This window comes from Rhinoderma darwinii, chromosome 4, assembly GCF_050947455.1.
Source record: "Rhinoderma darwinii isolate aRhiDar2 chromosome 4, aRhiDar2.hap1, whole genome shotgun sequence".
NCBI classification, from domain to species: Eukaryota; Metazoa; Chordata; class Amphibia; order Anura; family Rhinodermatidae; genus Rhinoderma; species Rhinoderma darwinii.
Window position 1 is genome coordinate 389,004,195 of NC_134690.1, and position 12,925 is coordinate 389,017,119.

The window sequence follows — 12,925 nt, forward strand, 5'->3', positions numbered from 1 at the left end:
TTCTAAAAGCGAGTATCATTTTATTAGGAATGCTGGTATTAACTAAAACAAGTTAGTAGCGATGACAGGTCCCATTTACTGCACCACAGAGCTGACCAATAGGGGTTGTATGAAATAACGAAAAAGGGTTGACATGTATGAATTATCCAGGGACCCGCTCATCAGACTGACCCGTCACTTTTGTTAATAGGAATAACTATTGCACGTTTTAAAAGAGCAGAAAATCTTCTCTTATACCTAAAAGACCCGAGACAGCTACAATAAATATATACGAGAAAGATACGCCGGCTGCCACGTAGAGAGACCACGATCTGGACTAGGGATATTTAAAGAGGTTGTCCCACAATTGACATTTATTACCTATCCACAGTATAGGTGATAAATGTCTGATCGCTTGGGGAAACCCACTGATCACTAGAACGGGGGTCCTTGGCCCTTCCCACAGTGAGGAGGAGCTTAAAAATAAAAAGTGGTTGAGCACGCGTCATACCGCTCCATCCAACGTCTTTGGGGCTGACGGAACCCATGTAATATTCGGCTGTCTGTCTGTCAGTCCCAGAGTCTTTAAATTTAAAGTACTCCTCACTGCGGGGGGGGGGAGGATCAGGGGGGGGGGGGTCCGGACCCCTGTTCTAGTGATTGGTGGGGACAACAATAACTTACAGTTCATGAAGTGCATATATTTGACTGTCCGTAATGTATTTTCCTCCGGGCTTAACATGGCATAGACTACAAAATCCCTTCATCCTTCAAGACTGATCTTCCTCTTTGATCTCAAGGGATATAACCTACTATGTATTAAAGAACTTGGACGTCTTTTCATGCTCCTCAGCGATGCAATGTTTGCTACAGGCTCGTTATTTTCACCTGGCGTTGTTTCTAACGCTTTTGGTACAGTCTTTGCCACGTCTTGTAATATTACACGACTTGAAAATATATCTTGTCTTATGCGAGATCCCTGCAACAAAGGCTGAAGATTGAGCACTTGGGAAAATCCTTGAGCTTTTTCCAACTGAGCTGGAAGCGCCTAGAAAATAAAATAAAACGTGTGCACATACAGATAGTGTTTACCACAATGTGATGTAGTAGAAAGACGAGCTTCAGAAATAATAATAATAAATAATACCATCTTTCAAAGTGAACTTGACACCTAATAAATACACATTTCAATAAATATCGCCATCTAGTGGCCGCAATCTTAACAATGCCGTTTTGCAGCTCTCCAGCAGAACAGACGCTCCTTAGAAACCCCATGGGATCATTGGCCGTGGTTTCCAGAGTCACGCATATTTTAGCGGGAAGAAGTGTATAGAATAGGACCAACAAACACAACATATAGAGGTGCGCTGGAACTGAAGAATAGAATATCGGAATTAAACTTTCAGGGGACAGCAGAAGTGGCAGAATTGTGCATGAATATTAAAAGTGCCCCCCATACTAATAAAAATAAAAATGATGTGTTGCTTAATATTCTAATTAACTTTTTGTTTTAATTCCTCAAGTCATTCAATAGGAACATTCATAGTTTACTTCCAGAGGATAAAAAAATCAGTCCTGGTCATGCGGTGGACACACAGGTGCGCGGCTCGTTACAGTGGGTGTATCAGAGATGTGTCTTCGAATGATCCCAGCACCGGTGTCCATCACATGACAATGTAACGAGCAGTGCACCTGTGTGTCCATCACATGATCATGTAACGAGCAGTGCACCTGTGTGTCCATCACATGATCATGTAACGAGCAGTGCACCTGTGTGTCCATCACATGATCATGTAACGAGCAGTGCACCTGTGTGTCCATCACATGACCATGTAACGAGCAGTGCACCTATGTGTCCATCACACGACCATGGACAGAACTGTATCCCTTGGAAGTAAACAATGTAGGTTCCTATTGAATAACAGCAAGCAGAGATCTTGAAAACCCGTGAGAAATTAATAGAAAGAGAACATAAGAAAATTTTGCAACTTTTCATTATACTATAAAGTGTGGGTGATAAATCCCCAAGTTTAAAGTGGAAAGATATGTCACTTTACATGTTATTGTATTTTGGGCCTTTCAGCGCATTGTAAAATATGTCACTGTTTCTTTAACAGTGCGCTATTGTTTACAGTTATCTTCCGTCAGCCCGGCTACTGTGTCATGCGTTTATATAATGTGGCCATCCGGCCTGCTGTATTATATTGCACTGTGTATGTTTGATTTGCTCTTGACTATTTCTCCAGTAGGTGAATTTGTTTGGAAAGGGTAATCCGACCTTCAAAGTTATCCTGCAGCGTACATATTGTGCTGATGTTCTGTTACAATGGAATGTTGCAGCCTTCTTACAGGTAAGATGGTGATGGGCTAGTTTGCTTTCTGAAGTTGTTGGCGTCGGAACGAACAGCCACGATGCCTGTTTGGCGTTATTTGCCATGCTTTGCAGGGTAACGGTGGTCAGTCGCCATTCAAGTTTGCCTGAGCCGTGTCTAAAGATTGTGCCTCCCATTTGGGACGATTTAATCCAACCCCGTGGTCGTGCGCACGTTCGGTACCGACCATGAATAAAGTTCTGTTCTGCTGCAACAATCACGCTTCGTACCATTATTGCCGCAACATTCTTATGAGGGCCGTAAACCGTCCAGGCCACTCCTTACAATACCACTCATAACCTTTAATTTGCTGTAACTGTAATACCCCATTAAGTTACTAAGCTTGGAGGGGGACTTCTTTTTAAAGTTTTTTTTAAGGAATGTGGGGTAGAGTGATGTCAATCGTTAGGAAATCATCTGCATGCTCTTCCTAAAATACTCGTATTAAGTGCCGCACTTCAGTTTCAAGTGGGAACAATGGCAAAGAACAGTGAAAAATGTTGGTGACTCCCTGGTTGGAGACCACGGCCATAGAGTATGCAGAGGGACAGCACTTGGCTCTTAAAGCGAGACCGTCACAATCAACTCACCGCATCTCTTGACTAACCTTTAAGAGCTCTGGGAGTGGCTTCCGGCATTAAACGGTTACAAAGGAAACCGGACCACCATGTCTGGCTCTGCTGCCGGACGCTAATTTTGGCAGGGAATGTGGCTACTAGATCATGACCGTATCACCGCATGCAACTATCTAGACGGGTTTCTTCTTCTAACAGTCCCGGCTTCCTTACCTTCATGGTGTCTTTAATCTGCTGAGAGATGGCGGCTGTGGTAGCGGTTTGTTCCATCATACGGGATTCTAAGAAACATTGAATACGTTTTACTATATATAATGCAAACAGAAATAAAAAAATATGATTCATTAATAATCCCATATCATACGCAGGTTCCTAGTGAGACAATAGCAACTACAACATCAGACTGATCATTTCATTACAGATCCTTTTGGCTTTTTTGACGAATGTTGTTCAGCCGGCAGATATCACCTCTTTATCAGCCAAAGGTTAAAGGGGTTTTCCAGGGTTAGAAAAACATGGCTGGCTTCTTCCACAACAACGCCACACCTGTCCATTGGTTGTGTTCGGTATTGCAGCTTTACCTCATTCCCTTCAGTGAAGCCAAACTACAATATCAAACAATCCATGGTCAGGGGTGGCGCTGTTTTTTCTAATCCTTTTAGGGCACGTCCACACGCTAAACGGCTGTAAAATACGGAGCGGTTTTCAAGGGAAACCAACCTCTGATTTTCAGCCGTTTTTGAAACCACAAACGTTCGAGGAGTTTTTTTGCGGCCGTTTTTTTGAGCGGTCTATTGACACAATGAAAAACGGCTCAAAAAACGGCTCAAGAAGTGACATGCACTTCTTTATACAGGGTGTTTTTTTTACGCTCCGTTCTTTCAAACAGCCGTGAAAAAAAAAAAGAAAGAAAAACCCTGTCAGGACAAAACGCAGTTTTTCACATTGAAATCAACGGGCAGATGCTTGGAGGCGTTCAGCTTCCGTTTTTTCAGCGGTTTTTCGAGGCATCTACACCCCGAAAAACGTCTGAAAATAAGCCATGTGAACATACCCTTAATGTTCGTACCTATGAAGGAAGCACAAAAAGTCTAAGGCTACCTGGCAATATCAGGTAAAAGACAAGTCACGGTAAAATCGTGGCATTTACTAGACTCACGCATGGCCACAAAGTTATCCCATTTGGGAAAAAGTTGTGTGACAGTCGTAAGAATTCTGATATGATCGTCACAAGTCCATCATCTGCCTTAGCAGTGAAGCACGAGTCCGCGGAGGCCTATGATTGGCTGCAGTGATCATGTGGACGTATGACATGTTTTTGCTCCAAGAAAAAAAAAAACAAAAAAACACGGGAACGCTGGAGCTGCGAGGGATTTAACAGGTAAGTAACGTATGATTTTTTAGAACATTTCCTGTAGCTTATTGAATTCATTAAACCTCCTATGGAGCTTTTATGCAAAATTGTGTCTCCACGGTAACAAACAAACCCTGTGTAGTTGGATCCTAGTGTCATCTAATCTAGATTTGGTCTGATCCACCAGACTATGGGTGATCCCTTATACACTCACCAGATCTCGAGTCAAGCTTTAGCTCCTTCGGCTCCACAACAGGTTTGTAGTGATCCTGTAAATAAAAAGGGAAAATACAAGTAATTGGTGAACATTTCTGAACACATCCACAAAACGGTCACAATCATTGAGCTTCTGTGTGTAGAATAAAAGAATAGCGTTACTTATTTATTACACTAGATTCAGAACAAGGCTCTGTCACATTAGATTTTAGCCGCTCATTGTATAGGTATACCGTGGCACATCACCAATAGGCTCCAATATTAAAAAATATAATTTATTGCCTGATCTACAGATTTTGTGGGAAGCTTCTGCAGTCCACTACGCTTTATAATTTAAAGGAAAAAAAAAAAAAAGCTATACCAGCCCAACAGAAGCTAAAAGGACAGCCTTTTAGCTTCCAATGGTAGAATGAAGTCCTGTGGATATGTCTGGCTTATGAGTCGGGAGATTTCCCACCACATGCATCGAATGTAAAGGGAACAGGACCTGAAGGGGCTATCCCCTGTCCACATGCACGACCCTTCCTCTATTTTCTACAAAGAGGCAAACTCAGCGCATTCATGTAGTACACGGCTGCCCGCTGACTTCAATGGGTGCCATATAATAGTTCCTGCGTAGAAAAAAAATAAAAAAATAGTAAGGTCTTTTTCGCAAGGCAGTATTGTCATCTGTGATTGGAAGCCAAAGCCAGTAGGGAAACAAAGAGAAAAGTATAATGGAAAGAACTGTATCTCTTTCCGTATTTTGGACGCAAAATACTGCCGTGCGAAAGTAGTCTTAAGGGGGCTTTACACTGGGCGATTATCAGGCAGTCAAGCGTTCATAGAACGTTGATCGGCGCTCGCTGCATCTGCCAAAATCGGCCAGTGTAATAGGGGCTTAAGTGACAGTTCTCTTTGGAAATAATAGGTCTCCGATAAGTTCCCTCTGGAGGGATGGGGTGGGGTGGGAGGGGGGTGGCGGAGGAGACCCCATTGCACATCATTTGTCCAATTTTAAAGCACAATGAATCCCTATGTTCCCACATACCAATATTTCCCGTTCAACTTGCAGGGCCTTTACAAAGTGACCCAGTATTTTTCTGGGGTGTCGTTTTCTCTTCAATGCGGTCTTTAAGATGGCATCATCAAGTTGGTCTTCAAGAACGTGAATATCAGGTTCTATATTGAAAACATAACATTATTTATGGGGGAGAGAGAATCACAAAGGGGCTGCATCAATGTCTGTAGTAGGAGAAAGCAGTAAAGGAATGAAGCTGTGCTAGTTCATGAGAGCAAGTGAAGGCAGCCGCTTTCTGGATTCACAGACCACATGTTCATCATGTGTTAGAAGGCAACATCGATCCTGAGGGTATGTCCGCACTGCTTATTTTCGGCCGTTTTTCGGGCCGAAAAACCGGAAGCAAAAACGGCTCCAAACATCTGCCCATTGATTTCAATGTGAAATACAGCGTTTCGTCCAGACGAGGCGTTTTTTTTTAAGCGGCCGTTTGAAGAAAAAAAAAACGATGTGTAAAAAACGCCTGCGAAAAATAAGTGCATGTCACTTCTTGAGCCGTTTTTGGAGCGGTTTCTCATTGACTGTGCAGGGAAAACTTTGAAGAGGACGCAACTTTGCAAACCCTCTGTAAGAACATTGGGTGGGTTTAGTGGTATGGATTTGAAAGACATTTGTCTAGAAATTCTCCATTTATATTAAATACAAACAAAAAGCATCACAAAGAAATCCCCTGATAGGCAATAGACACGCAAGACAACAGAGACCGCACATATTTATGGTTCTACACCCTACTTACCAGATGCCGTGTCCGGGGCTTCGTGCCATGACTGCCCATTAACGCAGACATTATCCTGGAAGGCCGTCTCAAAGTTCTAAAATTGAACAAAAAAAAAAAAAAAGTACAAATTATTATATTCAGACATCGAAAAACTGGCACTGGACCACATTTAGGCTACATGCAGCAGAAATATGCAGCAGAAATATGCAGCAAAACTGCAAGAAATTTGCAGCAAAGAAAAAGTGCACCTGTAGGTGCATTTTTTTGTTTACGTTTTGCTGCGTGAATCTTTGCGTTTTCAGACTACGTATTTCTGTAGAACTAGAGGTATAGAATTAGCATGCGGAATCTGGGGATAAATTGACATGCTGCTGTTTCGAAAATACGCTCTGCGGGTCAATTTCCGCCCCGAAAAATACCGCAGCGTGGACACGAGATTCCCTGGAATCTCATTTACTATGTCGTTACTGTATTACGCTGCGGTTTTGCCGCATGCAAATACACGCGTCAAAACCGCACATAATGCGCATGTGCATTGAACCTTGCGATGACTGGTGAATCTTACACTCTTAGAAAAGGAGATACGTTTGGCATAAACTGCACCACCGCTAACACATTTTGAACTGTCCGAGAGGTAGAAAATCAAAGCGAGGAACTTTGTGCCATTTTTCAGCTAATCCGTGTAATAAATTTGAGACCACGCCCACATTATTCTTCGTTACTTTCCAAATTCGGATTGTGGTATCGTCCTAATTGTACCAACCCATAGAATAAAGGGAACGTGTTATTTACGTCGCACAGTGAACGGCGTCAATTTAAAACACAGAACTATGGTGGAATTTCAGGGGTTTTTTTTCTATTCCCCCCCCCCCAAAAAAAGTTGATCGAAAAATGATATCTACCCCAAAACGGCGCCATAAAAAAGTACAACTAATCCCGCAAAAAACAAGTCCTCATATAGAGATGTCGAAGAACAAATATATAAAAAAGAAAAAAAAGTTATAGCTCTTTGAATGCGACTATGGAAAAACGAAAAAATTAGCTTGGTCATTAGGGCCTAAAATAGGCTGGTCACTAAGGGGTTAAAGGATAAAACAAAAACAGTCACCAATATAGCTGTATAAGCAGTAAGGGGTTAAAGTGTGACGTGTTCTTCTTACCCAGACGAAGCTCCGGTGCTCCAGCTGCCTCTGCTCCTCGCTCAGATAATTCTGACTTTCCAAAATGTCTTTGCTGAATTTGCTGCACATCCCCAGAATGTTCTGTAACACCTGCTTAGAGGAACACTGCACCTTGCTGTCTCTGGGGGGAGCGGAGCCTGAAGCAGCACCTAAACTTCCCTGATCTGCACTTCTTATAGGGCTCCTGGCACCGCATACAAGGCGTCTGGATGGACTTAATACAGAGGTGTTTGCGTTCTCATTTTCTCTTGCAGAACTTGGTCTTGAGGGCCCGGTCACCTCCCCTGCTTTGTACACATCTGAGGGCCCGGCCTCTACCCCCTCAGTCCTCTTTACAGGGGGCCCAGCTTTCGCACTCTCTGCCACCTTGCTCATATGGGAGGCTCCCGCTTCTTCTTTTTCACCATTTCCTTCCCTGTTAACCTGTAATGACAACCATGTCGAGTTTATAGACTACATTATTTTACATTAAAAAAATTGAAAAGAATTGTGACTTTTTTTCATTTTTACTTTTATTGGTTTTTATTTTATATAGTTGTTAAAAACTTTATTCAACTTAATTTTACATTTCTTTTTTTAAAACCCACTAAGTGACCTGAACATGCCATCTGGCAGGGCTTAATCGGACCATGATCGCCGACAACCACTGCATATGGAGTTGCCTCTGCACCGGAGTCCATTTCTTCTTCTGTGGAGGATGTCAGGAAGGGGTTAACATCCCCACTGTTTTGGGCTTTAGCGAACAGAACCATTTTTCCCGATGTATCAGTCAAACGGCTATACATTTTATTTTTAAGGTAAAACACACACATATAAATGACAAGCCCTAGGGTCGCTGCGTCGGGTCTTCACCATAGCAGCCTTAGTTACGGGAAAAGCTGTGACGGGCCTAGTTAGACCCAGCAACCAAGCAATTGTGTGATTGACAAGACCCATAGAGGCCATGGCACACATTCTGCGATTTCTGAACATATTTAGTAAATTAGTTCCTAAAGTTTACAAACCATAGACGGGGTTAATCCACCGTCCTCCTTGGGTCCGGGGTGACTCGGTTTTCCCCGGTTTTGGACATTGTCACGACTTCTTCTTGTCTTTACGTTTTTTTCAGCAGGGGCCGCGGTCCGGTCCTCCGTGGGATGATGGGATTCTCCGGGTACCTGCGCCACAGTGGTGGACACTGATGTTTCCCCATTATCCGTTGCACCACCAATAGCCCCAGCTTTGCTCCCATTACCAGGGTCCTCTGCCTTGGACCTCCTTTGGGATCTCCTCAAGGAACTGCTCCCTCCAGACTGCAGATCATTCCGTTTTCCTCCAGACAGACGCGTTCTGGGTTCTGACGTCCGGTAGCCACTGGGAGCCTCCTCGTGCCCCCGGGGATCCGGTGTTACAGGTTCAATTCTCGTTCCTAGCAACCGTGGGCTTCTCCGTTTCTGACTATCAATTTTTGCCGCCATTTTCAAAATTCCAGGAGCCTGCGCCGGAAGTGTTCCCCCGCCAAACCCGTCTCAGTGGGAACTGTAGAACCGAACTATGGTTCCGCATAATACTAAAACTGGATAGAGGATAGCCAAAAGGTTTTCCGTGCGTTTGAAAATGTAAAACTTGCTGTAAAATGTTTCTACCCGATCGAGTACCTTTCTTACGGTTTTGGGTTATCCGCGCCGGTTGTTTACTTCAGGACTTCCTGCTTCCCGTCACTGTATCTCAGCCTACACACCAAAACTACATTTCCCAAAGCTCCCTGCTTCTCAGCGCTTTCCGTACCCGCCCACTCCACCTCCTCATCGTCAGCGGAAGTGTCGACGTCATCTTAGTACTCCAAACTGTTGATGCTACATAGTCAAATTTGTTTGTAATATTCAGTCCTATATAGCTGAGAAAGTCTTTATTATGTTATAAATGTTATGTAACTTACAATTATTAGTTTCTTCGTTTGTTTTTCGCATTCAATTTGGCAAAAGGTGTACAAAGATGGCCGTGATTGACGGCCAATACAACTGCGCATGTGTATTGTGGCCCCTGACCGGGCATGTGTGAGTATTGAGGAGCAGGCAGTCATGGATTGGACCAGAGGGGTTGTGGATTGTCACTGTCACCTGTCTGCTGCAGAGTTCAGCCATGTAAGAGGAGTTTCAAATAATTTTATGTCTGTCAATGTGTTTTTATGTCAATCCAATCAGTATAAGGGACATACACAACAAGCATGTGCAGCTTGTCAGATGCTGGTACTTGTAGTTCCACAGCATCTTACAAATCTAGGATGTAGTACAGGGCTACTAGCTGCATGAAAGAGACCACAATGTATGTGAATAAGATTGTGTTGTTGATTTTTATTATTATTTATTTGTCTTTTGAGGGAAGGAGGGTGGCAAAAACAGAAACAGGACCTAGAAAGGAAAATTAAACGTTCCTACTTTTTTTTTTTTTTGCAAAATACATATGGAGGTAACGCTAACAAGATGTGGAAATGTATCCAAAAAGGTTGCAAAACTAACTGAACAGTTTCCAACTTTTTCCTGTATTGATAACATGTGAATTCTTTTTATTTTTCCGCAGGACATCGATAGTGTGTTGGTTGAAGCCAGAGCAGTAAGTATAGATCTTCTTCTTTAAATGTATCCCTAGAAAATATAAACTTTCAGCCATCTTCTTCTATTCAGCTGTTTCTTAGTAGCAGGTTATGTTCACACAGGTCAAATACGCTGCGTAAAAGTACACAGCGTATCCTACCTAAGACCCACTGGGAATTCCGGCCAAAAAACTGCACCAAATTGCGGGAATCGCCGTTCCGGGAAGTAGAGAAGAAAAAAAATACTCACCTCGGCTGGTGTTGCCATAGCGACGTGACCCTCTGATCTCCATGCAGCCCGTGTGACTGCCACAGCCTGTGATTGGCTGCAGCAGTCACATGGTATGAAACGTCATCCCAGGAGGCCGGGCTGCACTGAGAACAACGGGTGGGAGAAGGCGCCATGGCCATGACAACTTGTGTATAGGTTCAGACAGCACCAGATATGTGGAAGGATGGGGTTTTGCACGGATAGGGGCCCAACCCAAATATGAGTATAAAAGAGTATCCGGCACACCAATTTTGAAACAAAGGTATTTTTATTTTGTTTTTAATGCCAGTGGCAGAGTGCGACGTTTCGGTCTAAGTGACCTTCATCAGGCATGGCGCTATCAGCACCACTAGCGCTCGTCTATGCAGTTTTCCAGCACGGCTCAGTGCCTGATGAAGGTCACTTAGACCGAAACGTCGCACTCTGCCACTGGCACTAAAAACAAAAACAAAATAAAAATACCTTTGTTTCAAAATTGGTGTGCCGGATACTCTTTTATACACATATGGCCATGACAACGTCAGGGGCCAAGTATAGACTTTTTATTCAATTTAAACAAGAATTTTTTTTTTCTTATTTTCAGATTTGCGATTCTTGCGGCAGAATAACAGCTTTTCCACCACAAAAATCGGAACATTTGCTATTTGTTGCGGGTTTTACCTCCCACTGAACTTAATGGGGAAAACCCGCAACAAAAATGCAACGATTCTGCAGCATAAATAGACATGCTGCGGATTTTAAAAAAAAACGCAATGTAGGTCAATTTATGAATTTTTTTTGCAGCGTGTGGATGAGATTTCCAGCCAGTGTGCATATATCTGTATCAGTTCCTGGGAAAGCTAGGTAATATCCAATATGGCTGACACTTCATATGGGACCGGGGACATAACTTGGCAGATTTGCCATTCAGGGCTCCCGGAAAGTTGCATTGTATTTGTCCCATTTTTATGGCTGCCACAACCGTAACTTAGAAAAGGCTGAAGAAAGTTGTAATGTGTCTGAAGGAGGGAACTCAAGCACTTCTGTTTAATGGATTTATTTATTTTTATTCTAAGGCTGAGTTCACATGGAATTTTTTGTAAGAGGAAAATCTGCCTCAAAATTCCGTTTGTAAGTTTGAGGCAGATTTTCCTCTCCCTGCACGCCGATTTCCGCGGCGTTTTTCACCAGCGGCTATTGAGCGCTTCGAGCATAAAACTCATCGAAATACGCTTTCTCTGCCTCCCATTGATGTCAATGGGAGGTCAGAAGCATAAACGCCTGAAGATAGGGCATGTCCCTTCTTTCTCCCGCGAGCCGGTTTTCCAGCTCGCGGGAAAAAAACACCTCCCATTGAAATCAATAAGAGGCATTTTCGGCTGTTTTTTGGCACGTTTTGCGGCACAGTTTCCGGGCCAAAAAACTCGTAAAAAAACTCAGTGTGAACTGGCCCTAAGGGGACAATGCTCTTTATCTTTCTTACATTTTATTTTCACAGAGTGGCAGTGTATGATTTTGCCCACATAATACCCCTTTGCACCATTTCTTCATCCCTTTCAGATCGGTGTCCAGGCCCTTGTGGCTGTTGCAGAACATTCAGCAGAGTTTGAAAAAGTAATACAGCTTTCCAGGCGGTAAGTGAATGATGATTTACATGTGACGTGACCGAAGTGGCATAGTAGGATGAAGAGATGAATGGCATCCTAATATAACGTCCCAGCATATGTTTCTCCACTGTGTCCTATAGCCTGGCAGGAACACACATGTATCTCATATGTTTAAACAGGTATCCAGGGCTGATCTTCCCATGTCTAGGAGTGCACCCTGTCCAAGCATCACAGCCAGAACAGCAACGCAGCGCAACTCTTAAGGTAAAATGGATTAAAAAGTATCTATAGCTGGTTATTGACAGTCGCTAAAAGGCCATTTCCCCCTAAAATTGCAACGAAAACCACATTCTATGTTAAGGTCCTGGAAAACCCCTTAAAAAGTACATTCACACACAGTGGTAGTGGTGGAGCAGAAAACCACGCCGCAAAAACCCAGTGTATTTACATAGCTTTTTCTCATTTAAAATTCTACCACATCATGCCACTACATGTGAATGTACTTTTAAAGGGGTATTCCCAGGGTATGTGATAATTATCTGATCCTTGGGATCCCCACTGATCGCGAGAACTGGGGTCATGAACCCCTCCCGGTTCTCCTCACTGCTCGACTGCATTGTGGAGAACATTGAATTGTGTGGCGGTCTAGCATGTGAGCGTCCGCTCCATTCAAAGGCTATGGGAATGAGGAAACAGCAGAGTACAGCGCTCGGCTGTTTCTGTCATTCTCATAGATCGTGGATGGGGCATGTTCGGTCGCCGCTCTATTCAAGCTTCTCATTGCAGGGGGGTGCAGTGAGGAGGATGTGGAGGTTTAAGACCCCCTTTCTCGTGATCAGTGGGGCCCCTCTGTCGATGGGTGATAGTTGTCGCCTCTAGTAATACCCCTATAGAGGGGTAGTCCAGGACTTTAACATATATGGCCTTACCTCAAGATAGGCCTTTGATCAGTGGGGGTCTGACCGCCATCCAAACACTGAACGTCCATCATTTGTAGCACAGGTCTATTCTTTATAGTACATTCATCTTATGATGCCTTTT

The 12,925-nt window shown here is 43.4% G+C and overlaps 2 protein-coding genes across 8 annotated transcripts in view; one reads left to right on the top strand and one right to left on the bottom strand.

Annotated features, from left to right (window-relative positions):
• Positions 1-12,925, bottom strand: part of NSL1 (NSL1 component of MIS12 kinetochore complex) — a 27,909-nt gene continuing 14,984 nt past the window's right edge. For 2 of the 4 annotated variants that reach the window (XM_075863302.1, XM_075863304.1), the window contains 6 exons: positions 7,435-7,878; positions 6,293-6,368; positions 5,527-5,657; positions 4,495-4,549; positions 3,140-3,207; positions 1-1,027 (listed from right to left, as the gene is read on the bottom strand). In XM_075863302.1, coding sequence (XP_075719417.1) covers positions 743-1,027; positions 3,140-3,207; positions 4,495-4,549; positions 5,527-5,657; positions 6,293-6,368; positions 7,435-7,830 — 1,011 coding nt within the window. In that variant the 5' untranslated portion in view covers positions 7,831-7,878 and the 3' untranslated portion in view covers positions 1-742. Of the gene's footprint in view, positions 1,028-3,139; positions 3,208-4,494; positions 4,550-5,526; positions 5,658-6,292; positions 6,369-7,434; positions 7,879-8,459; positions 9,059-9,092; positions 9,204-12,925 lie in introns of those variants that run through there. The other 2 variants (XM_075863303.1, XM_075863300.1) reach the window with 2 other exon arrangements.
• The window catches only part of TATDN3 (TatD DNase domain containing 3), an 11,883-nt gene continuing 7,663 nt past the window's right edge, over positions 8,706-12,925 (top strand). For 2 of the 4 annotated variants that reach the window (XM_075863305.1, XM_075863307.1), the window contains exons 1-5: positions 8,706-8,848; positions 9,420-9,578; positions 10,015-10,047; positions 11,838-11,911; positions 12,064-12,148. In XM_075863305.1, the coding sequence (XP_075719420.1) occupies positions 9,462-9,578; positions 10,015-10,047; positions 11,838-11,911; positions 12,064-12,148 (309 nt within the window). In that variant the 5' untranslated portion in view covers positions 8,706-8,848; positions 9,420-9,461. The remainder of the gene's footprint in view (positions 8,849-9,419; positions 9,579-10,014; positions 10,048-11,837; positions 11,912-12,063; positions 12,149-12,925) is intronic. The other 2 variants (XM_075863308.1, XM_075863306.1) reach the window with 2 other exon arrangements.